Source organism: Aulonocara sp. 'chitande type north' Nkhata Bay, linkage group LG1, assembly GCF_057382095.1.
Source record: "Aulonocara sp. 'chitande type north' Nkhata Bay isolate Kocher_YH1m ecotype deep benthic linkage group LG1, A_spYH_male_GT1.1, whole genome shotgun sequence".
Taxonomy (NCBI): domain Eukaryota; kingdom Metazoa; phylum Chordata; class Actinopteri; order Cichliformes; family Cichlidae; genus Aulonocara; species Aulonocara sp. 'chitande type north' Nkhata Bay.
In genome coordinates, this window is record NC_141344.1 from 13977587 (window position 1) to 14001470 (window position 23884).

Here is a 23884-nt window from a genome sequence, read left to right on the forward strand (position 1 = left end):
TTCACTTTTCTCGAAACCAAACTTTTTTTCTTAAATTCTGAAACACATCATCCTTTCTATCCAGTTACTGTAACTGTCAAATACTTGAAACATCATACCTAAAAACTAATATTACTAGCTAGATAAAAATGATTATCAGATTTGCAGTCACTAAGTAAACATTTGTTAAAGTATAGGTGAGTGAATCCCAGTAGCAAGATGCTTATTGACCAGTGTTATCCTTACCACAGCAACCGCTGGAGACAAAAGCAGTTCAGTTGTGGTCATAACAGTGAAGTAAGCAACATTGACCAAAACATAGCACACAGTAACCAAAGGAATCCCAATAACAATCGCCAGTGGCAAGTCCCTGAAATTAATCAACAAAAGAAAAAGTATTTTAAAAAAAAATTCAATGCCTTGTGAGTTATTGCTTAACACTAGAGTCTCTTTAAGGCCTGTTTTTACCTGAATGGGTCTTTTAGCTCTTCTGTGATGAAATTTAGTTGGTTCCTGTAAAAGTAATGAAATAGAAAATATATGATACATATTTCTCAGTAGAGCACTGGACTCAAATGTATATGCACATACTCAGTAACCCAATTAAGTCCAGTTTTTCTGGCCTAATAAACAGAAAAAGAGTTAGCCTCTTCAGCATCTTCGGTAGCAGTAACTTATTCTTTTATGTCTTTCATGTTTTATTTGCCCTTTAAATACAACCTCAGATGAATGACACTAAATCATGTTTTCCATGGAAATTAAAAGGTTTAATACCAACTGGTGCTGCTAATAAACTACACTGCAGTGATCACTGGCAGTTTTGGCAGTTTTCTAGTCTGGATCATTCAGGTGTGTGTTAACACAGAGGCAAGGGGGAACAGTGTTGGAGAGCAACGGAATACATGTGCCGCCGTTACGTATTTAAAATACAAAATATGAGTAACTGTATTCCGTTACAGTTACCGTTTAAAAAGGTGGTATTCAGAATACAGTTACTTTGCTAAAATAAAGGGACTACACGACGGTCTTTCCTGTTTCATATGTTAGGCCAGACCTTCCCAAAGTGTGGGGGCCGCCCCCTAGGGGGGGGCGCAGAGCCATTGCAGGGGGGGCGCGGAATGAAAGAGGGGGGGGACAAAACGCTTGGACACTGCTAACACGGGGCGCCCACAGAAACGCAAAGCAGGAGATGAAGCAAGCATCGCTGAATATGTTTCCAAACCAACTTCATTCTAAGCCAAAGACTAGAAAATATGGTGAAGCATATCTTCCCTTTGGTTTCACCTGCACAAGTACCAAGGTAGGTCTCCCCTGCAGAATTGGTTTTCCCTGTGTCGGGAGCAGCTGGGCTGTTCAAATCACAGACAAACAGTATCCCACAGTTGTTTATGTTTTTAAACCCATTTTGCACAGAGAGGCATTTTTTGAGAAATGTATTGATAGCAATGTTGAATATTATTACACATGAAAAAAAAAACTACACGTAAAATAATCACACCATGACGCTTCTGCCTTTCTAAATGGAGGGACATTAACTGTGTGTGTATATGTAAGCGTGTAAAACCTGAAGATAGACAGATTAACAGTATTTTGTCTCTATCTGCGATTCTGCAATTCATCTCATGTAAACAATAACGTGCGCACAGCGTGACGTGAAAAAGGCACATACCTTTGACGTTGCCTGACAAACTCTGTATTCCTCATCCACACGTAAACGCAAAAAAGGAGTTAAAAAAATCTCCGTTTTCGGTGATTCGAAACGCCGTTTACGTGTGGATGAAACAGCTGCGTTTTCAAAAATACCCGTGTAGGTGTGGACATAGCCTAAAAGAGTTAGGTAGTAATAAAATAAACTACTGTCATTTATTGCAGATCACTTGTATTTGCTTAATTGTTTACTAAATGTTTGAGGTGTGAAATAAACCACAATGGAACAAAATATGGGTGTGTGTGGTTGGAGGATGTGTTTGTGCAAGTGGGTGTGCGTGTGCACGGGCGAAAAGGGGAGGGGGCGCGAATATTTTTCTTGTAAAACAAGGGGGGCCCAGCAAAAAAAGTTTGGGAACCACTGTGTTAGGCTATGCCCTCTCTATTTTTGGTAATTCCACGCCAGTGGAAACCCAAACAAAACATGCATTAAGAGGCTCTAGTGCCTGAGTTTCAATCTCGAGTCTCATAATGATGTGAAGAAATATTTTTTATGATCCAATATGAAGGCAATAGGCAGAGTGTTACATGCTTAGCCCTAAAGAATGTAGCCTCATGGGCAGTGTAGTCCGTGCTGCAGGGAGAATGGACTGCCATACCCGTTATGTATGGCGTTATTTTTGTGCCACTATTCTGAGCGCACGTAAAAAAATCTTTGAGTGCACGTAAAACAAATTTACAGGTGAAAGTGTCGCATTTTGAGGAGAAATTTATTTTGAGTGAAGAAAAGCTAAATTTGAGTGAACAAAATTCATTGCTGCGTGCAAAAAATGTATTTCAGTGTTTGCTATTATCCACAATAGCAACCCCTCTTGCCATAGCTGGACTGGCCATCGGGCATACCGGGCATTTTTTTTTTTGTAAAGGTATAAACAATAAAAGATGCTGATTAGTGATGGTAAATTTGATTCTTTTTACTGAATCGAGTTTTAATGAGTCACTCACCAAAGTGAATCGGATTTTGAGTCATTTGATTCACTGAGTCAGTCGACCAGAGAGTGCAAAAAATTTACATTTTCACTCAAACTTAATTTGTTTCTCTTTTCATGTAAATCCTACTGCTAAGATGAATGATTCTAAAAGAAAACAACTATTTTATAGAGCAAAAAAGAGCAAAAACATTTCTAAAATTAAGCAATTTCCTATCAAAATCGCTTAATAAACATTTATTTATTTTAATTTAATTTAATTTAATTTTTATTATTTTCCTTAAATGTGTTAAATATATATTTTCTCATCTAAATGTCCACTGAGCTGTGAGCCAGGGGGCGGTAATGCGCCTTAACATTGGTTGCCAACCAAGAAGAAGAAGCTGTGAGCCAGGAGGGAGGGGGTGAGTGAGTGAGTGATTCGTTCGCTCTATGATTCAGCACAGGAGGGAGGGGTGAGCAAGTCCTAAGTGATTCGCTTACGCTTAAGATTCAGCACAGGAGGGAGGGGGTTAGTGAGTCCTGAGTGATTCGTTCGCTCTATGATTCAGCACAGGAGGGAGGGGGTGAGCGAGTCCTGAGTGATTCGCTTACGATTCAGCACAGGAGGGAGGGGGTGAGTGAGTGAGTGATTCTTTCGCTCTATGATTCAGCACAGGAGGGAGGGGTGAGCAAGTCCTAAGTGATTCGCTTACGCTTAAGATTCAGCACAGGAGGGAGGGGGTTAGTGAGTCCTGAGTGATTCGTTCGCTCTATGATTCAGCACAGGAGGGAGGGGGTGAGCGAGTCCTGAGTGATTCGCTTACGATTCAGCACAGGAAGGGAGGGGGTGAGTAGCTCAAATGTGCTGTTAGCATGTTAGCAGAGCGATGCTACTGTGAACCGAGGAGCTATTTTCTTGATGTGAGCTTCTACTCAGGGTTTTTTCTTCCAGTTCAGAGCAGAAATGTTGTTGTTAGGATACTGGATGTTGTGTTTTTCTCCACAATTTTAATTATAAGCTAGATACATTGCTGCTAACAGCAGCAGGGATGAGTCAGTGAGTCAGTTGGGCTTGTGAATCATGATTCATGAGTCAGTAAAGTGATTCTCGAGTATTGAACGATTCGTTCATGATTCGCGCATCACTAATGCTGGTCAATGTGTAAAAACAACTCAGTTGTTTGGTGGTGGCTATGGCGGAGCTTCCACAGAGGCCAGCGGGAGGATGAGGGAAAGGTGAGGCAGAAGGAGAGACCCTAGGCGGCCGCAGGTCCGAGTGTCAGGTGAACTGAACTTCAGGTAAGAAGTTATGACCTGCAGTCTATCTGGGTCAGATATAAACCAAGTTTAGGTGTAGTTTATTTTCGTTGTGCTGACTTTTTACAGTCAGTTACAATAACTGGTACTGCGTACTAGCTAGCATGACGGAGTTTCTATACAGCTGGGTGGGTGCTGTGATGTTACTGATAGTGAACTTTATTTTATTCATAAGGTTAGTTAGTGGAGTTGCCAGCCATCCCATAAAAAACAGAATCGTCTCTTATTCAGAGAAAATATTACGCGTTTCATATTGAGCTGAGAAGGAACAGTTTGTCCCGTACTTCAGCTAAAATGGAAAAAGACACAAAGCTGGAGTTATTCTGTGTCTTTACGCTGTCAGCTGCCTCTTCTTCTCTCATTCTCCCCCCTCCCTCTCCTGTTGCTACTTCAATCATGAAACTGATCAATGATCAGCTGATCGGCTTTTCTCTCTTGTTGGCTTATCGCCCACTTTGCGCCAGAAAGAGGAAACCAGCGGATGTTGCGCTAAACAACAGCAGCACGTTTAAGCTTGATCAGCTGTTGTTAGAATTTATTTAATATTAATTTCTAGTATCAGCTGATGTTTGCTGGAGCCACAGCTGTAAAAGCTGCTGGTCATGATATCGGTTTGGATATGTGGTGAGAGGGAAACATGAAGATGAAACCAGGAGATGTCCTTACTGAATCATCAGAGCTGAACAGGTGATGGAGAAACAGGTTTTACCTTTTAGGCGACATGAATGAGTTGAAGGGAAGCTATGAACTGTTTCTGAGAGACAAATAACACCAGGATCCTTTTCTAAGTAGCTGACAGCTGGTAACTGTGCAGGGGTGGGTCTAGCAAAGTTTTGCCAGGGGGCAGGGTAGGGCAATAACAGGGAAAGGGGGTACAAAGAAATGCTTTTCTGTCACGATCCTGGGTCTTTTGACCCAGCGTTTTGAGTTTTAGTTTATGTTTAAGCCCTTCAGGTTTTCTAAGTTCATTTTTTATCATGCCTAGGTTGTTCTAGTTCTTTGTTATTAGATTCCCCTTGTGTCTTCCACCCCTGTTAAGTCTCCCTTGCCCTTCATGTGCTTCATGTCTGTGTCTTACGTTGTCAAGTTCAGGTTGTCATGTCTGCGTCTTATGTTTCCTATTTTATTTTGAAAGTCCAGTTTTCATGTTATTGTGTTTGAATTTACATTTCCTGTGCATCGTTATGTTCATCCTTGTCAGCTGTTTCCTCATGTGTCTCAACTTCCCCTGATCACCTCATGTGTGTATTTAAGTCCTCTGGTTTCTATGTTTCGTTGTCAGGTCGTCTGTTTGCATCCCCATAGTGTTTCGTCATAGTTTACTCAGTGTTCATAGTTTGTCATTGCATTTTCACTGAGTTTCTTAGTCCTTTAGTTTTCTGAGTGTTCACAGTTTTCTTAGTTTTCATAGCTTCATGCTTTTTCGTGTGCCAACATCCAAATAAAGGATCGTCTTCTGTTCAGCCAGCAACTCCGCCTTTCAGTGTCTGCTTCTGGATCCTGTAAACTAAACTTATCGGCGCACCCCGCCGTGACAGAACGACCTGACCATGTCGGACCCAGCGACACATAGTTGAGACGTAATCCGAGCAGTGGAGTCGTTATGCTGCCAGTGGAGGCAAAGCTCTAGAGAGGAGGAGAGGGAGGAGTTACTTCACTCGTTGCGGGTAAGCGTCAAGGTTTTTCCTTGGTTATGGGAAGCGCTACCTCCGCACCATCCTCCAACCCCGTCCATGGCAGCATCAGCGGCCCGGTGTGCGGGCTGCATCACCACAGCCCCGTGGCCACGCAGCCTCCCCTCCGCCTGCTGTAAGCATGCGAGTCGGCACGCTGAAGTTCGCCACGGCACCACACTCTTCTGCGCCGGCGCCACCCCTCAGCTCGCCGGTTTCCACTTCGCTATCACAGCTCAGTCGTTCAACCTCGCCGCCTCGACCGGACTACCCGTCTCCCGCTTCTTATCTGGCACGGATGTGGTCGGAAGACGAGGAGCCGGTCAGAAATTCAAGTTTCGTCCACGACCGCTTCAAAAAGGAACCGGCGTTCACGTTGCCGTCGCTCATTGCTACGGCATGTCTCGCCCTCCACTGAGCAACGCGAGGATGCTGTGGAGGTCATGGATTTCGACCTCGAGGAGCGGCAGCGCGCTGCATGCGCTCAACTGGAGGAAGAGCTCCGGTGGAAGCCGTGGCTCACTCCTAACTATGAAGAGATCTTCCGGGGAACTCGCCTGGCTCTCGGGGGTCCCCTGAGCTTCCAGGAACTCTCACCTACCACTCCATCAGCACCCAGTTCCCCAGCCTCTGCGATGCTGCCCGGCGCGCATGAGGCGCCGCTGTCTGGTTCATCGGAAACTACAATCAAGAAGAAACGGTGTTCGCGTCCCAGTCGCGCTGCACGACGACCAGAGGTGAGTGAATGCAGTCTTTCATCACCAACCTCCATTGAAACATTAGAAGATGAACTAGATTCAGAATTACAGATTCAAGGGTCAAAGTTAAAAGAGACACATAGTGTGAAGATGGCTGACTCTAGTACTGTGAATGGTGTGGTCTGTTCGTCTGGCTTCCACGTTTTGCAATCTACAAAGGTTTGCACTTTGAGAATCAATTGTGAGAACTGTGACCAATGTTCGTGTGTGTGTGGAAAAAAGTGTATAAAGTGCGTGGCCAGGGGCTAGTTATTCTGAGAACCCCTGCTGCAATAAATGAGGGACCACTGTCTACTCTATGATTATTATATTCAACCTGTTAACATTTAATACTGTATTGATAGAACCAACTGATTCTGAAGCAGAGCATCCGCAGTTGCTTCTCCTGGCTCCCCAGTCCCTGAGCTCCTGCTGCTGCACCCACAGGTATGTACAGCAAGCACTGATACCTTTTTAGTCGGTGGGTTCCCTTGTGATCACCTTTACTAAATATCTACAACCAATCTGATATAATCAGATTGGTTGTAGATATTGGTTGTGTCAGAGTGGGTAAGAACACCTCTTCCACCCTTGTGGTCAACACCGGTGCCCCTCAGGGGTGTGTTCTGAGCCCTCTGCTATACACTCTCTTCACCCATGACTGTATTTCCTCCTGCGCGTCCAATCTCATTGTTAAGTTTGCAGATGACACTACAGTGCTCGGACTTATATCCAACAATGATGAGACAAACTATAGGACAGAGGTGCAACAACTAGAGTCATGGTGCCACGACAATAACTTGGTCTTAAACACCAAAAAGACCAAGGAGATCATTGTAGATTTCCGGAAGAGGGGTCATAACAACCATCTGCCTCTCTTCATTGGCAGTGAGGCGGTGGAGAGGGTGAGCAGTTTTAAATTCTTGGGGGTAACTGTGACCGAGGACCTGTCCTGGGGCAACCATATCACCTCAGTTGTACGGAAGGCCCAACAGCGCCTCTACTACCTGAGGAGACTGCGGAGCGCACACATTCCCAGATCTCTGATGTTGAACTTCTACAACTGTGCCATCAGCAGCGTTCTGACGTATGGATTTCTAGTGTGGTTCCCCAGCTGCACCAAGGCCGATCAGCAAGCACTCCAGCGGGTGGTGAAAGAAGCTGGCAGAATTATTGGAACAAGTCTGCCAGAGATCAGTAATATCTTCCCCACTCGCTGTCTGAGGAGGGTGCACAGTATCCTGCGGGACCAACATCACCCTGCGCGCCACCTTTTCCATCTGCTGCCCTCAGGGAGAAGGTACAGGTCTATACAGGCCAGAACATCCAGACTGGCCAACAGCCTGTATCCACAGGCTGTGAGGCTCCTGAACTCTCTGCCCCCCTCTCACGGACAATAACCATATCCAACTTCTTAATAGCAATGAACTGGTCTGCATTGGTGCATCATATCTTTATTCTCTTCCCCCTCCTGCCCCCCCCCCCCCCCTCTTTCTTAAATAGATAACTATCATATCTGATATCATATCTCACAGTACAATAATATTGAATGGGTTGCATTGTTGTATTTTGTCATGTTTCTCAGGTCTTTGTCTGAATTTCTACGAACATTATTGCTAAGGATTGTCTTATTGCATTGGAGTCACACTGGGTTAAATATGTACACTTGGGTTTTAAGGGGTATTTATTATTTTCTTCTTTTTTTTGGGTTGTATGGAAGCCCCAAACGCAATTTCATTGTTCTTGACAATGACAATAAATAAATAAATACTAAATACTAATACTATCCTGTTTTTGTTTTTTGTTTTTTTTCAATGTTGAAATTAAAATCTAGTAGCAGCCTTCTCATTTCTTTGTGTTTTGTGCTGTTTTACAGGCCCACAGGGGAGGACGGCTCCGAGGCAGATGAGGGACGGGTCCCAGGACGGTCCATCGGTGGTGGAGCTGGCCATCCTGGTGTCCCTGAAGAGTCCACACCAGTCTCCAATGGAGCATTTCCTCCTCAGCCTTGTTCCTGCTCTGGAGAGCAGCTGGTCCTTTTTATTCCTGTCTCTCTGTAAATACTTATATTTTATATATTTATGTTTAATGTTTTTCTGTTTGAGAATTCTAATATTATTTCAAATACATTTTTATAATGACTAATGTCTCAGTTCTACTACACAGCAAATGTTGGCACACGACTTGACACATGTAGAATTTATTTCATATTATACTAATGACAAAATATACTAATACAGTGGGATGCAAAAGTTTGGGCAACCTTGTTAATAGACATCATTTTCCTGTATAAATCGTTGGTTGTTACAATAAAAAATGTCAGTTAAATATCATACAGGAGACACACACAGTGATATTTGAGAAGTGAAAAGAAGTTTACTGGATTTACAGAAAGTGTGCAATAATTGTTTAAACAAAATCAAGCAGGTGCATAAATTTGGGCACCACAAAAAAGAAATGAAATAAATATTTAGTGTATATCAATGTGTGTGTCTCCTATATGATAAATGGGGTGCCTTTGTCTGGACGTGCTTCCCATCCAGAGCTGCACAGCACAGAGGAAAGTTCCAGCGCTCCTGGAATTCCTCTGTGATGGACCGCCAGTCTCCAGGTGAAGGCATAGCCATGAAGTCGTCCACTAGACAGTCCCAGATGGCCGTCGCTGCCTGGGGGGTGATCTGACACACCGACTCTGTAACTGAACGCTTGGTGCTGAAGGAGTCCGCGGTGACAAGGAACCTGGACAAAATTGTTCAAAATCAGTATTATGTGTACTGCAGTTACAAAATACATTATTCAAATTCCAAAATACTTTTGTGATGTCAGATTTAAATCACAAAACTTAAATCTTACATAAAACATTTTGTAATTATAAGGATAATTACAAAATGTATATTAGATAATATCTAAAACAGTTGTGTTTTATTTTAACTTTAACATATAATTTGATTGGTAGCAACTTTCACAACTACAGTGTGCCAATCACTCACAATTCCTAAACATGTCAATCAGGTAGGAATGAAGTGAGACATTAATAGAAATAAAGAGTTGTATGTTGACATGTAGCCCTTTCCTTGCTTAAATCATTAGTATTTTTGAAAAATTAATCTGTGATAAGACCTAGCTTATCAAGATAGAACCATGTAACTAGAGATGAACCAAACTGTTCACAGTTTTATCTAACTCTGTTTTAATAAAGGCTGGTGACCCATGCTATAGAGTCTGACAGCTGCAGGGATTATATACAAATATTCAACTATCCCAGAATCAAACCAGGTCTAAATAAAAAGGAGTGAGTATCACTACAAAGGTTAACTCAGTGGTCCTAATGCTACAGTTTGATATCAGCAAACACCGAGCGCATACATTGATAGGACACCACAGCCATGCTATCATCGCAAACACTGATAACAGCATAAATCGAATTAAATCGGGGCTTGATGAGACCTTCTGAGTATCACTAGAAATATTATAAACAGTCGTCTCTGTACCACAGTTTGCTTTCAGTAAACACCGACAGCATTCACTGTTAGCATAGCACATCCATGTTAGCAGTGTATAAATGGATGGTTTAGCATATATTAGCACAGGTGTCAATAAAGGACTACCGTATTAAACACTTTTACTAACCTCAGGCAGACGGACAGGCGCTCTGCAGGTGGGATTGAGCTCCTGTAATTGGTGTCTAGGCGGGCGATTCTGGGACCGACGCGGGACAGCAGGTCCTCAAACTGGCAGAGTGAATGACGGTGATAGCGCTGGAATCGGCCGTCATCCAGGCGCAGCTCCTGGAGCAAGTGGTGAAACTCACCAAACTGCTCACACCTCTGGAGGACCTGATGGACCCAGGTACGGCGAGGATGTCCTTTACGCCGCTACTCTGCTCTCCACAGTAAATAGAGAAGGGAGACTCTCTCTTCAAGCGCTAGCTCGACAGCTGCCATCTTGCAAAGATACCGGTCTGGCAAAACTTCCTCCCACATCCCTCCCACATTTCCGGTTCACGCGCGTTAAAATATGATATTTTGGGGCGCGATGGATTTTTCTTGGACACGTGTAGAGGTGCGAATGTGCACGCGTCAAGTTAGGGGCGTTTGGGGCTTTTTTCTCGCGCCCATCGCGTTCGGTGTGAACACACCGTTATTCACTATAAACAGAGTGTACTGCTAAGATTAATGGTCCTTTTTTCATTTTGGTATATTTTATCCAAGCCATCCTTAAATATGGGTTACACTAACACCTCCCTTCCTGAGTCTGCTCTGCTCACCAACGAGCTACTTAAAGTAGGCCCCTGTGCTTTCATAGCAAGTAAGGATATTTTAGAGGAGGAGGGTCATGACGTAAAGTATAAAAGGACTGAGTGTGGGATGATGTGTGATCATGTTTTGCCTGCTGCTCCTATTTTCAATTAACTTAAAACTGAAAATGCTGATCATGAGCTCACGTTGAAACTTAAAGATGACAACATGGATTCAAATCAGGGTAACACGAACTGTGAAATGTCCCAACCTGAATTCTGTTTTCCTCACAATCGTGAACAGGGTGTTTTTGGACTGTTTACCTCCAGCACTGCCACCTCCAATCAGAAGATTGAGGCTGAGACCAGGGGATACAATTCTACTGTTAATGAACATGTGGTGTCCCCTCACGGAGTTAACTTGACACAATTCTCCTGTGTTTCTGTGAGCACATTATTAGACAAGGTTTTGAGTTCCAAGGATAATGTTACCACCAGCACACAGCCTAAAATGTCACCTGTCTCAGCTAAGGGTGCTAGCACAGCATTATCTGTACCCATTTCTCCATACACTCTACATAACACCCTTGAGTTACAGTCCACCTCAAGCATGGTTCCAAGTCAATGTACCATTACCACTATCATGCTGGTCAGTTCTCATCAACCAGATTCATACCTGAATATTTCATGTTTGCCCAGGAGCTTATCCATGAAGGTTTAAGTCATGTTTTTGTGGGTAATATTGTAATCCTTGTTTTCCCTGTGGCTGACCCAGCTTATCTGGGCCATAAAGATAAGTCATTGATTGAGACTGAAAGGAGGAATGTAGAAACAGGGCTTTCTGTTTTAGAGCCTATTATGACAGCCAACATGAGTCTTGAAGTGAATGAGCTGGTCCCTGCCTCAGGACATCTAACACCTGTTTGCTTCTGGACTGATAACTGTAAGATGTCATGTGAATGCAGCCAGCATCTCTCTTCGTCAGCTGGGGGGCCCGAGGAGTCCGTCCAGCCTCAGCTTCTGCTTCGCCTGGTCCATAAAAATGAAAAATCACCATCGGCCCACTGGGCAAATGCCCCAATGGCCAGTCCAGCTATGCGGTCAGCTAGTGGGTAACAGGCATCTCCGAAAACATTAGAGCACTTATGCAAATATGTGATGTCTTGATAAATCAAGCAGATATTTCAAGTTTACACAGCACTATTCTTGCCTGAAAATATCGTAAAAGTTTATTTTGTGACCCAGAAAGAGTAATATTTCAAACTCCGCCACTCTGTGTTCCTCTGCCACTGCCTTGTTTGAGTTTTGGACGTAATGGATTCTGGGATATTGCATTTCGTCATTTTGAGCTGATTGGAGACCAAAACAGACTTGCATCCAAGACTGTGATTGGCTGGTTTTGTGGCACAAATATAATGGTGTACAGAAAGAGTTGAGCGCGCACGGGCAGAAAAGTTGAAAGAGCAAGCAACACATTGAGGGCAAGCGCAAATGCAAAAACTGAGCAAGAGGGGCTGCTATTGTGTGTGCGTATGGATAATAGCAAACACTGAAATACATTTTTTTGCACGCAGCAATGAATTTTGTTCACTCAAATTTAGCTTTTCTTCACTCAAAATAAATTTCTCCTCAAAATGCGACACTTGCACCTGCAAAGTTTTTTTTACGTGCGCTCAGAATACTGGCACAAAAATAACGCCATAGTTATGTGTCTGTGAGCGCCAGGGGGGGAGAAAAAGTAGAGTGGAAAAGTACGAGCTGTCACCGAGCAGAAGTGGGAGATGGAAGCATGTAAATATAATAATAACCACTGCAGCCAAAAAGAGTGCCTGACAAGCCCAGTTGTAAGTAAGCTATTAAGACTCGACTGTACACTGTGTTCGTGTTTTCCTCCAAACCAATAAGTTCCTTAGGAGCAGCCTTTCAACACCTCTCTCTGTCTCTCGCTAGCAAAGTTGACAACAAAGTAAAGCTAGTTTTCAGCTACGAGCCCGTATTAGCCAGAGGTCCCTTTACTATGGTTTGGAGCCGCGGACCTGTTTTATATACGCGCGGAATAGTTTTATATACGAGATGACTGTAAAAAGTGCAGCTATACCTAATGTCCACCTACTGTTACTCATTTTATATTAAGATTTAAAAATCTAGTTGCTATTGGCATGGCGAGTAACCTTCAGTAATAAATCACACAGCAATAGTACATTCATGTAGTTGTAAAAAAGCATGGTAATATATTAAGTAATCCAAAGTATTCAGAATATGTTACTCTCATTGAGTAACGTAACGGAATACGTTACAAAGTACATTTTGGGGCATGTATTCAGTAATCTGTAGTGGAATACATTTTAAAAGTAATCTTCCCAATACTGAGGAGGTAAGATAGTAAAGATAGAAGTTAGTAAAGATACTGGAGAAACAACTTTACTATTTGTCAATTTCAGAAGAGTTATAAGCCATGTATACATTTTAAAGCAAGCAAGCAATTTGAAATTCATGAATCTATAGTAGGAAACATTCAAGACAAGTGCCAATATTCCCAGGATTAGAGAAGTTGCCAAAAACCGAAGAGTTACATTTCAGTCTCTACAGGCCTTAGTTAGCATGTTCAATGTTAAAGTTGATGACAGTACAAATAGAAAAATACTGAACAAGTATGGCTTTGCTTGGAAGGGTTGCCAGAAAAATATCTCAGTTCTCTAATAAAATATGGTAGCAAGATTTGCAAATACATCTGAAAAAAACCCAAGATTCCTGGAAGTATATTCTTTTCAAAGATGAGACCAAAGTGGAGAATATTTGCCAAAAACAAAAGAAATTATATCAGCACAAACACCTCATACCAACTGCCAAGCAAGGTGGTAGAGCGGTAATGATTTGTGCTCGTTTTACAGAACCTGGGCACCTTGCAGTCATTGAGTTGACCATTAACTCCTCTATATACCAAAGCATTCTAGAATCAAATATGAGACCATTTATCCAACAATTAAAATTGGCCAAATTGGATCATGCAAGAGAGCAGTGACCCTAACCACACCAGCAAAACTACAAGAGAATGAGTGAAAAATACAAATAAAAAATATAGGTATATCTGTCACTCAGTCAAAATTCAGCCCTTTCTAGCTGAAAAGCTGTGGTAGGAGTCGTGCATAAACAAATGCCCAAAACCTCACTGAACTGAACAGTATTGCAAAAGCAGTGGGCCAGAAATCCTCTATAATGATGAAGGAAACTGAGAGTCATAGAAGAAATGACTAAGTTAATTTATTGCTGCCAAAAGGGGTTGAATCATGGAGTGTATTCCAATTTTCATACACTGTTCCTGCATTTTGATATAACTACTTCATTAACTAATTAATTACATATAATATGTTGTGTGTGTGTGTGTGTGTGTGTGTGGGGGGGGGGGGGGGGGGGGGTGTATATCTGCTTACTAAAAATATTTTAGTGTAATTTGTTGAATGCTGCCTGATCTGGATACATCAGTAAGGTTATTTGAGATAAAATGCAAGCAGTTTGAAGTATGTCATTTTTAAAAACAAAGCTGTAAAACAGTTTTGTTCTTTTCTTTTCTGAATGCTGAGGATGGTGCCCCTTATTTGAATTCAGAAGAGCAGTACTCATCATATTATCACATATAGCCTGAGAAAGTATGAAACCAAGTAAATAATTACCATCCATCATAAGCCCAAAGCCCATTATAAAATGCAAGTCCAATTGCTCCAAAAGATGTTGCAGTGCCATCAAAAGCATTTGAAAAATTCTCTGTTTTTCCTAGACACAAATACATAATATACAATAATGTTAGTGGTTATACATTGGTTAACATTTATTAACACAAACATTTAAAGACAGAGTTGTATGTATAGATCTATAAGAAGACTGACCTTGTGCCAACAGAACGATTCCTGCTCCAACTATGACAAGAATGATTATAAGTTTGGCTGCAGTAAAGAAGTTCTGCACATAACTTGCCAGTTTGACACTCAAACAGTTGATGAATGTGATGATCACTGCAAAAAAACAGAAAATGTAATCATATATTTTCCCACCTATACATTTATAATTAAACACATTTTTCGAAGAAGACTTGGTATTAGGGGGTTAGTTTATCTGATAATTCTAAATTGACCAAAGGTGTGAATGTGAGTGCAAATGCACGTGGAGCAAGCAGCAGCAACTGTAGAGACTTCAGGACCAGACTGAGTATTGACATAGGTGTTGGAGAGGTTGTTGAGGGTCACTTTGTTGCTGCCCAATCATCTACTGGCGGTGACGATATACTGGATGGGAGAGGGTGATGACCCTCGGGTCTTCCAAGCCACGCTGGAGGCATAACAGTGGCCTCCTGCAGAGTGAGCATCGTGACTACTGCCTCCGCTCTCTGGAAAGGATCAAATGAGCCTGCCGCTGGCCTTACGATAGAGCTTCAACGACATCTGCTGGGCCATCATGGATAACTTGGGCCTCTCCCCGGAAGACCATCATGAACGGTTTCGGGACAGTCAGATGAAGGTAGTGGAACAACTGTTCATGTGGTCCTGGAAACTGAATGACACAGCAGTGAGGTGGCTGTAGCCCAGGCCGTCAGAGGGAAACCACCATGAACTGGTGGTTCTGCAGCAGTTCATTGAAGGGCTGCCCAGGGAAATGGCACGATGGGTCTGCTCCCATCGGTCAGCAAGCTTGGAAGCTGTGGTCACACTTGCGGAGGACCACCTGGCTGCGCAGACCAAGGGAGCAGAGAGCCACAGCCAGCCAGTTACCAGACCACAGCTCATGCAAGCACTCAGACAGAGGCTCCCCGACCCCTCCCCAGTGGAGCGGTCGCTGATGCTTCATGCAACAAACCAATTTTTACCTGGTCTGCTTGCCCAGGCCCTGGAGTGCTGGAAGGAGTGCGCCCGGGATCTGAAACGGGAGTGTCTGTTGAGGTGTTTCGCATACCCGGGGCTCCAAACCCCTCCCCTGGTCAAAGAGGGACATACAGCATTCCAGTAAGGTGTCAAGGGGGTATACGCTAGGTTTTGGTGGACATGGATAGTACACAGACCCTGGTCCACTAAACCCTGGTGGCGAATCCACTCTGCCTTCAATAATGCCCCATGGCGAATGGGCTACTAGTGAAGGCGGAGTGGATGAGGTGAACTGTGGTCATGGGGATCTTCGCAAGTTTCCCATTGTACCGCTGCATATAAAATTTAAAGGAAAAATGCATACAGTTAAGGCTGCAGATAACTCACGTCTATCCCCTATTTCTGGGAACAATTTGCTAGGGATGTGATACGAATGGCTATCCGGTGGATGGTCTACTCCAGGTATTACCTCCTGGAATGCTTATCTGTTTCAGGTCATCTCCTGAGTCGGGATCACCAAAGATTACTGACTGATCAGGGCACATCATTCATGTCTCACACACTTAAGGAGTTGTAGGAATTGTTGGGCATTAAATCTGTTCAGACCTGCGTCTACCACCCTCAAACTGACGGGTTGGTGGAGTAACTGAATAAGACTTTAAGTTCATTCACGAGGATGAATGCAGTTGTGGTCATTGGTTAGACCCTTTGTTATTTGCAGTGAGGAAGGCTCCCCAGGGCTCCACAGGACTTTCAGCCTTTGAGCTACTCCTCGGCAGAAAGCCACGGGGGATGTTGCACCTGATTAAAGAAAACTGAAAGAAAGGTCCAAGCCAAAAATGAGATTCAATGCATCCTGGACCTGAGAGCAAAGCTGCACACTTTGAGGAGGTTATCAGGGGAAAATATACTCCAGATCCGGGAACGTCAACACCGCTGACTCAGGCAATTTTCACCAGGAGACAAAGTGCTTTTATTACTTCCTTCTTTAAGCTTAATGTTACTCACCAAGTGACAAGGACACGATGATTACGGGACATTAACTGTGAGGTGGTGCGGTCGGGGAAGAGCCACACAAATATGTCATCTCAACATTGTGCAAGCATGAAGAGAGGTGGAAACCGACTTTCTGGTGAGCCTGGTTAAGAAAAGGCTCAGATGTTGTTTGCAGATGTGTTTGCCCCCTGTCCGGCTGTATGAACCTCTCATAGAGCACCATTTTGAAACCCAGCCTGGTGTGACGGTGCGTTCACAGCCATACAGGTTACCTGAACATAAAACACACCCGAACATAAAAATGGGGATAATAGAAGAGTCACACACTACGTGGTGTAGCCCCATAGTTCTTGTGGTGAAAAAAGATGGGTCTGTATTGTACTGCAAAGTGAATGAAGTGTCATGATGTGATGCCTACCCCATGCCCCAGGACAACGAGGCTCTGGACCAGTCAGGCACAGCTGAATTTTTCATGCCACTGGATTTAACCAAGGGCTACTGGCAAATTCCCTTGTCTGCAGAGTCCAAGAAAAAAATGTCCTTCTCCACTCCGTAAGGATTGTACCAATTTGTAACACTTCCGTTTGACTTGTTCAGTGCCACAGCCACCTTCCAGTGCCTCATAGACCAGGTGTAGCGTCCACACGCTTCATATCCTGCTGCCTACCTGGAAGATGTTATCATCCATAGTCATGCTTGTGCATGTGCAATGGGTGGCTGGGATCCTGGAGTCCCTGAGGCAGCTGGGCTCACATCCAACCTGAAGAAGTGTGCAGTTGAACAGAGGGAGGTCCAGTATTTGGGGTACCACTTTGGGGGCGGACAGGTGCACCCAAAGATGGAGAAAACAGCATCCATCACAGCCTGCCCGTGTCCCAAGACCAAGAAGGAGGTGAGGCGGTTCTTGGGGCTGGTCGTGTACTACCACAGGTTCATGCCCGGAAGGGTGAACCAGATCTGGTCCAGTGGATGGAGTGGTGTCAGGCGGCATTTGTGTAGGTGAAGAAGCTCTTCTGTGGGGAGGTCCCCACACCTAACTTTTTTCCTCCCTTTTTGTCCTGCAAACAGACACCTCGAATGGAGGGCTGGCCGTTTTGTCCCTGCAGGTAAGGGGGGTAAAGTGACCGATCTTGTACATCAGCCAGAAGCTGACAGAGTGAGAAGGAGCTGGTGACAGGAGAGTGGAGTCAGCTGGAAAGTGTTTACCCCGAAACACTGTGGAAGCGTAACAAACAAAAGAAACTGTGGGATTATAATATTATTTTATGCCATGTTATACCCCTAATTAAAGATTGTGAATTATTATGTAGTTTTAGTTTGCATTATTCTCCTGAATTAGAAGAAGGTGATAACTATTGCATTTGTTAAACTGATTTGCATTACATTAGACTGCTGATTTATTGTGAATGAATGATATTGTTTTATGATGCATTATACTGCTGAGTTATAAGAAATACTGTTCGCAGAAAGTCATCGCCTTATTTGTCTGATTAGAAGAGAACAGAACATACTGGAGTTTTCTGCCCCATCTCAGCAGGAGCAGATAAACAGGGAGCCAAGGTCGTAGCTTAGGCGCTGTGTGAGAGAAAGAATGTGAATGTTTAGGCTTTTATGATTAGGTGGGGGCCACTAGAGGCTATAAGAGTTTGATCAATGCTCCACCATTTTGAGATCTGATGCTGTCTGCGTACGGTGTCCATCTCCCACGCGTGTGATCATTAAAATCATCGTTTGACTCAACCCGGCCGGACCAGTGTTGTTATTTTGGTTTTTCCTCTTGTATCCATCCCCAATATTTGAATCCGTAACAAAACCCATAGCAAGAATACTGTGTGGTCTGAGTTGTGTGTAGGCATCACAGTTGGCTTTAATTATTTTAATTTCAATAAAAGTATTTTTTTTTACATCTGCAAATTGGAGAGTGACATCGTTCTGGACACCTTACAAAGTAAGGCACACATTAGCTTGAAATGGCTAATGTGGCCTGAAAACCGATTGTCTTCACAATCACTTTGTGGTTTCCATTATAAAGTATAGTCATGTATGAGCTTCTAAAGTGACTCTGTACTTGTGTATAGTTTATTGCTGTTAAGCATGAACTTACATATAGCCGCTGCTGCTAGACACTTGGTGACAATTAGAGGTGGAGAGCAGCCAGGGTAGAAAGGAGTAGAGGCATATTCTGCAAAGCTCAGTGTGATGATAGCAAAGGATGAAGGCTTTAACACCATAATAGTTGTCCAGGAGTAAAGGTAGGCAACAATAGAGCCAAAAGCCTCCATGAAATAGGGGTACTCGCCGCCTGATTTGGTGATCATGGTTCCAAGTTCAGCATAACACAGTGCTCCTATGCAGCCACACACAAAAACACAGAAAGGAAAGTTGTAAAACAACACAGAAGAAGGGACTTTCAAAACTTTGTATGAGTTCATGTATTCAAAGCAGTGGTAAGAAACCTTGCATGTCTGTGACACTCATATATGCTTGGCACACTCAATCGCTGTCATTATATCTCCCTTGCTTCTTATGCTCTCATTTTCAATGCTCTTCACCTCTTATTTTAGTTTTAATAAGATCAAAAGAAATGGTTTCAAATTTGTTTTTTTTCTAAATTTTTGCATTACATTGCAGGTGCTTGTGCTTCCAGAAATATATGTAATATATGATATATAGATAGATATAGATATATATCTATATAGATAGATATAGAGATATAGAGATATAGATATGTAGACACACACACACACTCTCTCACACACACACACACACACACACACACACACACACACACTTCACCAGTGTGCCACCCAATTTCTGGGCTTTCAAGTTAGGTTGACCAGAAAGTATATCTTCAGATCCATATAATTAGATTCAGGAAATCCAGATTAGATGGAACCCATTTTATATAAAACTCTGTCAAACTACAATAATCAAAATCTAAATACAACATAACTGAAATACAAACTAAAGCCATACTAAATAGCGTGTGCTAGTATAAACAGTACAAAACAAAAATTTAACTGACTTAGATCAGACATCTTTTGTTATTTTTTCCCCATTTAATTGTTTTCTCACATCAAACAGTTCAGTGTCTGAGTGATAAAACAACGATGTTCTTTACGCTTTTCGGGAACATCTCCTTTGTATCTGTGAGCTTAATTAATCTGAAGACTAATGTGCACTAAAAATCCTCACAATAACGATTTTGACTTCAACAGCCAGTAAAAACATCTTCCACAATGAAAAATTATATTCCTGGCAGAAAACAAAAGGTGATACTGTGTGAGCTTGTTCCTATTCTGACCATCATTATTTGTCTACATGACTTGAAAAGAATATTAGATTCCTGATATAGCAACAGAACTGGTTGCCGAATACAATGAAATATGAGTTAAAATGTTGGTCTCACCAAGAGTAGATAACACGCCGCAAGCAGTCCAGATTAGGAGGCAAGGTCCCACAGCTCCCGAGTACAGCAAAACAGACTTTGGGGAAATGAAAATGCCTGAGCCAATCATAGTCCCCACAATGAGACAAATGCCACTCAGCAGACCAACCTAAGCAAGCACATGGAAAATAAAAAATATTAATGTGTTTTTTCAGTTATTTAATGTCAGTAACTGTTTTCAGGAAACTATCATTCCCATGTGTTCTATAACATCATAATTATATTATAAAATAATAATTTTTTTAGCAACACCGTTTAATGCGTGGCTGTGCTTCAGCTCTTGGGATCTGAAATAATAGTGGAAATAGTTGATGCACCATTTCCGTGTCATATTTTGATTTTAAGTTGGTTGACAGCAGCAGTTAAACTCCAGAACTGGTTGAATCAGACATCATTACGTTGCCACGCTGAGTGAGGCAGAGTAAGCTGCTAAAGACTAAATTAAAGATGAAGAAGTCCCTTATCATTAAAGGCAAAATCCTCACATCTGCTGTGACAAAACAAATTTCCCACGTGTGGGACTAATAAAGGTTATCTTATCTTATCTTATCTCACAACATGTGAAAACAAACATCAATGCCACTTTTATAGGTAATTTCATTTTTTAGTCACCATAAGTATATCAGGCAAGAGATAAGGGTAAGAATGCACTAAATGGTAAATGGCCTGTATTTATATAGTGCTTTACTAGTCCCTAAGGACCCCAAAGCGCTTTTCACATCCAGTCATCCACCCATTCACACACACATTCACACACTAAACTCGTACTTTGTCTAAATCACTGCAAAAGTGTTCCAGATCTTTCTGTGGATCTCATACAGCCTTACCCAGTCATGAAAAAAAAAAACCCAGAGAGGCTTGTCATCTCTATACCTGTTTAGAAATTTCCCAAGTATCCTTGAGAGGAGTAAAGAGCTGGTTTAATGTTCCTCAACCAGAGTGAAACCACATTTTTCATTCTGAATCTTGGGTCCTGGTTGGTGTGTTGCCGGGGTTGTGGGCGGGTGGGTGCATGGGGGCCTGGCGCAGGGTGCCGCCGGTGCGTCGAGCCACCTGGGGGGCTCTTCAACTGGTGGGGGATATTGTCACATCTTGCAGGAGCTTTCCGCTCTTCAGGAACTCTCTCTGCAGGAGGGGGAGATACAGGAGAGGTGGAGGAAGATCTCAGCCTGGGCGTCTATTGTCTTATGAGTGGATGGTGGTGTGGGTGCAGTTTTCTCTGTGGTGGGGTTGGGTGGACTGTCCTGGGCTCTGTGGGGCCGGGGGGCGCTGCTGCACTGGGCCCCGGTCTGGATGGGCCTGGGCCCCCTTTCCCTGGCGGGTCGCGGAGTATGGGGGTGCCTACTGGGGTCAGCGGGGGAGCTGGCCCCAGGGAGGGGTTACCTGCCCCTCCCTTCCTTCCCTCCCCATCTCCAGCTGCCTCCCTCTTCCCGCTCCACCACAACCACCCACACATGCAGGGCCTTGGAGTAGGGGTATGTCACCAGGGTGCAGAGGAGGCTACCCCCCTGTCCCCTTCTGGCTGCCTCTGCCTCAATTTTATCCCACAACTTAGACATTCACATTACTCACACTCTCATTACACATACATATAGGATCTTGGGGGTGGGCACGATACACGGAATCCAAATTACCATCAGGGTGTACACCTCACCCCTGGCGTCGTTGCCCACCTCTCAATTTTAAATACACGTAGACATTGAGGGCTAGCAGGAGGGACTATGCGCTTACCTGCTGCTCTCTGGCAGGTAGCTCCATGCCCTCCTGGGTTTTAAATGCACCTTAGAACACACATGCATCAACACTACAATGAGCGGGTGGAGGGAGGTTTGGAGTCTTCTCTCACCCCCATTCTCTGCGGCCTGCTGGAGCGGGGGGGCTAGGAGGAGGAGTTGGCCGTCCGACTGCGGTCTGGAGTGTGGGGCCTCCCTGCTGCTGCGGAGTCGGGGCGGTCTGCCTCCCCCCACCGCAGGGAAAAGGGTAACACCACCTGGGTCTGGGTGCAGTTCCCCCTCCAGGGGCAAGGGTACCTAGACCCGGTTCGTAGAGTACGCTTGGGGAGTGTGATTGTGTGTACAGCGTCTCTTTATGTCTGTCTCCACGTTGGTTGAGTGTGGAGTAAGTGCATATGAGAGCATGAGGGTGGGAATGGATGTTTGTATCTGTGTGTGCCTGTATGTCTGTGTCTATATGTCAGGTTGGGTGTCAGACGCCACCTCTCTGGGGACATCTCAGGCCCTCCAAGGTTTGGACGCCTATCTCCCCCCACCACCACTTCCCCTGCCAGTGGCGGACTCCCTCAGGTGTCGGTGCATTGGTGGTTCTTTGTGTCTGGGGGTGGGCGTCCGGGTACACACCGGCTCACTCCTTGGCGGCCGCTTATCGGGGCCTGGAGCCTGGGGCTCGCTCGGGCCACTTCGGAGGTGGGGTGCCCTCGGCCTCTCGGCCTGGGGCTCGGTCACTCAGGCACAGCTGGCTGCCGGCGGAGCTCACGGGCACGTCACTGCAACCCCCCCTGGCTTCTGCTCCGCGGCTGCTGAGTGAGCCCTCATCTGGGACTCTCCTCAGCTCTTTCTGGGACAGTGGCGCGGCTGCCCCTCTGTTGGTCTTCCTTGGTCTCTTGTGTTCTGAGGGCCTCTGGATGTCTGGAGTTTTGATCTCCTTCATACCTGCTTCATGCCCTGGAGGACGGGGCTGTGGCCCCCCCACACCCTCTAGCAGATCATTACATGAAGGACCCTTTTAAAAAAACAAGCGCGTCCATGCTCACAGGTGTACACACTAGAGATGGCACGATACCACTTTTTTATGTCCGATACCGATACCGATATCATAAATTTGGATATCTGCCGATACCGATATGAATCCGATATAATGTTTTTTAATCAACAAAACTGTTTTTTTTTAAATATCTTGCTGCATTTTGTATAAGTTCATACTCAAGTTTAAAACAACAACTACACTAAAGCTATTCTGTTATACCTGTATGCAAAAAAAAGATATTTCATAGTTCAGCAATACTGATCAATCTAATAAACTTAAACCTACACCATCCTCCCTATTCTGGTATTTTAAAGAGTACTTAGCGTAAATATTAAGCAACCTAACTAATAGGGTTCCAACTCCCAGCAACAACAAAAATAAATAAATAAAAAATAGGGAACCACCCCTCACACTCCACCTCATGATGCTTAATCAACGTAATCAACCTTAATTTGATGCAGTGTGAAAAAAAATGCACAGAAATCAATTATTTTTCAAGAAATATTAAATAGATTCAACATCTTTCTTCAACAAAATTGCAGACTGCACAGATGGTACCTTCCCAAAGGAAAAAGTACTATAGCTTACTAGGGTATATATATATTAGACTTAATAGTCACTATATACAGTAATTGACTTCTATTCATTTTACATCAAATTAAAACTTTGGGTGTCAGATAATTATTTATTAAAAGCTAGACATTTTAAATGAGAATAAGAAAGAAAAGTATGTCTTTGTGCCCCCTTTTCCCTGTTAATGCCCTATCGGCCCCCCTGGCTAAACTTTGCTAGATCCGCCCCTGCACAGTTACCAGCCGTCAGCTACGTAGAAAAAGATCCTGGTGTAGAAAGTAATATTAAATACATTCTAACAACAGCTGATCAAGCTTAAACCTGCTGCTGTTGTTCAGCCGCTGGTTTCCTCTTTCTGGTGCAAAGTGGGCCAAAAACAAACAAGAGAGACGGACTCGCGACAGAAAAGCCGATCAGCTGATCATTAAGCAGTTTCATGATTGAAGTAGCAGCGAGAAGAGGCAGTCGTTCCATATATCGTTTGTTAAGCTTAACGCAGGAATGCTTTACAAACATTCAGAGATGGACTTACACACTTGCTTTACTTCTCTCGGGGATAACTTTGTCGGAGATGAAATGCCGGGTTGCTAGCGAAGCTCCACATGCTATCCAGACCACCGACAGGTCCCGCATGCCACAGCCGCTCTATCACGTGATGCATACTGCTCCGAGTGCTAACGTTCTGAGGTG

The 23884-nt window shown here is 43.7% G+C and overlaps 2 protein-coding genes across 4 annotated transcripts in view; one reads left to right on the plus strand and one right to left on the minus strand.

Annotated features, from left to right (window-relative positions):
- LOC147338790 (b(0,+)-type amino acid transporter 1-like) overlaps positions 1 to 23884 on the minus strand; it is a 35731-nt gene that overhangs the window by 3602 nt on the left and 8245 nt on the right. For both annotated transcript variants that reach the window (XM_086278976.1, XM_086279041.1), the window contains exons 3-8: positions 19820 to 19967; positions 18515 to 18757; positions 14446 to 14571; positions 14233 to 14332; positions 448 to 492; positions 226 to 349 (exon numbers count right to left, since the gene is read on the minus strand). In XM_086278976.1, the coding sequence (XP_086135102.1) occupies positions 226 to 349; positions 448 to 492; positions 14233 to 14332; positions 14446 to 14571; positions 18515 to 18757; positions 19820 to 19967 (786 nt within the window). The remainder of the gene's footprint in view (positions 1 to 225; positions 350 to 447; positions 493 to 14232; positions 14333 to 14445; positions 14572 to 18514; positions 18758 to 19819; positions 19968 to 23884) is intronic.
- Positions 3434 to 9478, plus strand: LOC147338791 (uncharacterized). Of its 2 annotated transcripts, XR_015126788.1 has the most exons (4): positions 3434 to 6324; positions 6690 to 6771; positions 8201 to 8380; positions 8868 to 9478. XR_015126788.1 is itself a non-coding variant. In XM_086279150.1 (3 exons), the coding sequence occupies exons 1-3, from the start codon at positions 6644 to 6646 to the stop codon at positions 9004 to 9006; spliced, it is 447 nt and encodes a 148-aa protein (XP_086135276.1). In that variant the 5' UTR covers positions 3434 to 6643; the 3' UTR covers positions 9007 to 9478. The 2 variants fall into 2 exon arrangements, 1 of the variants encoding a protein (XP_086135276.1); XM_086279150.1 differs by having other exon boundaries at positions 3434 to 6771.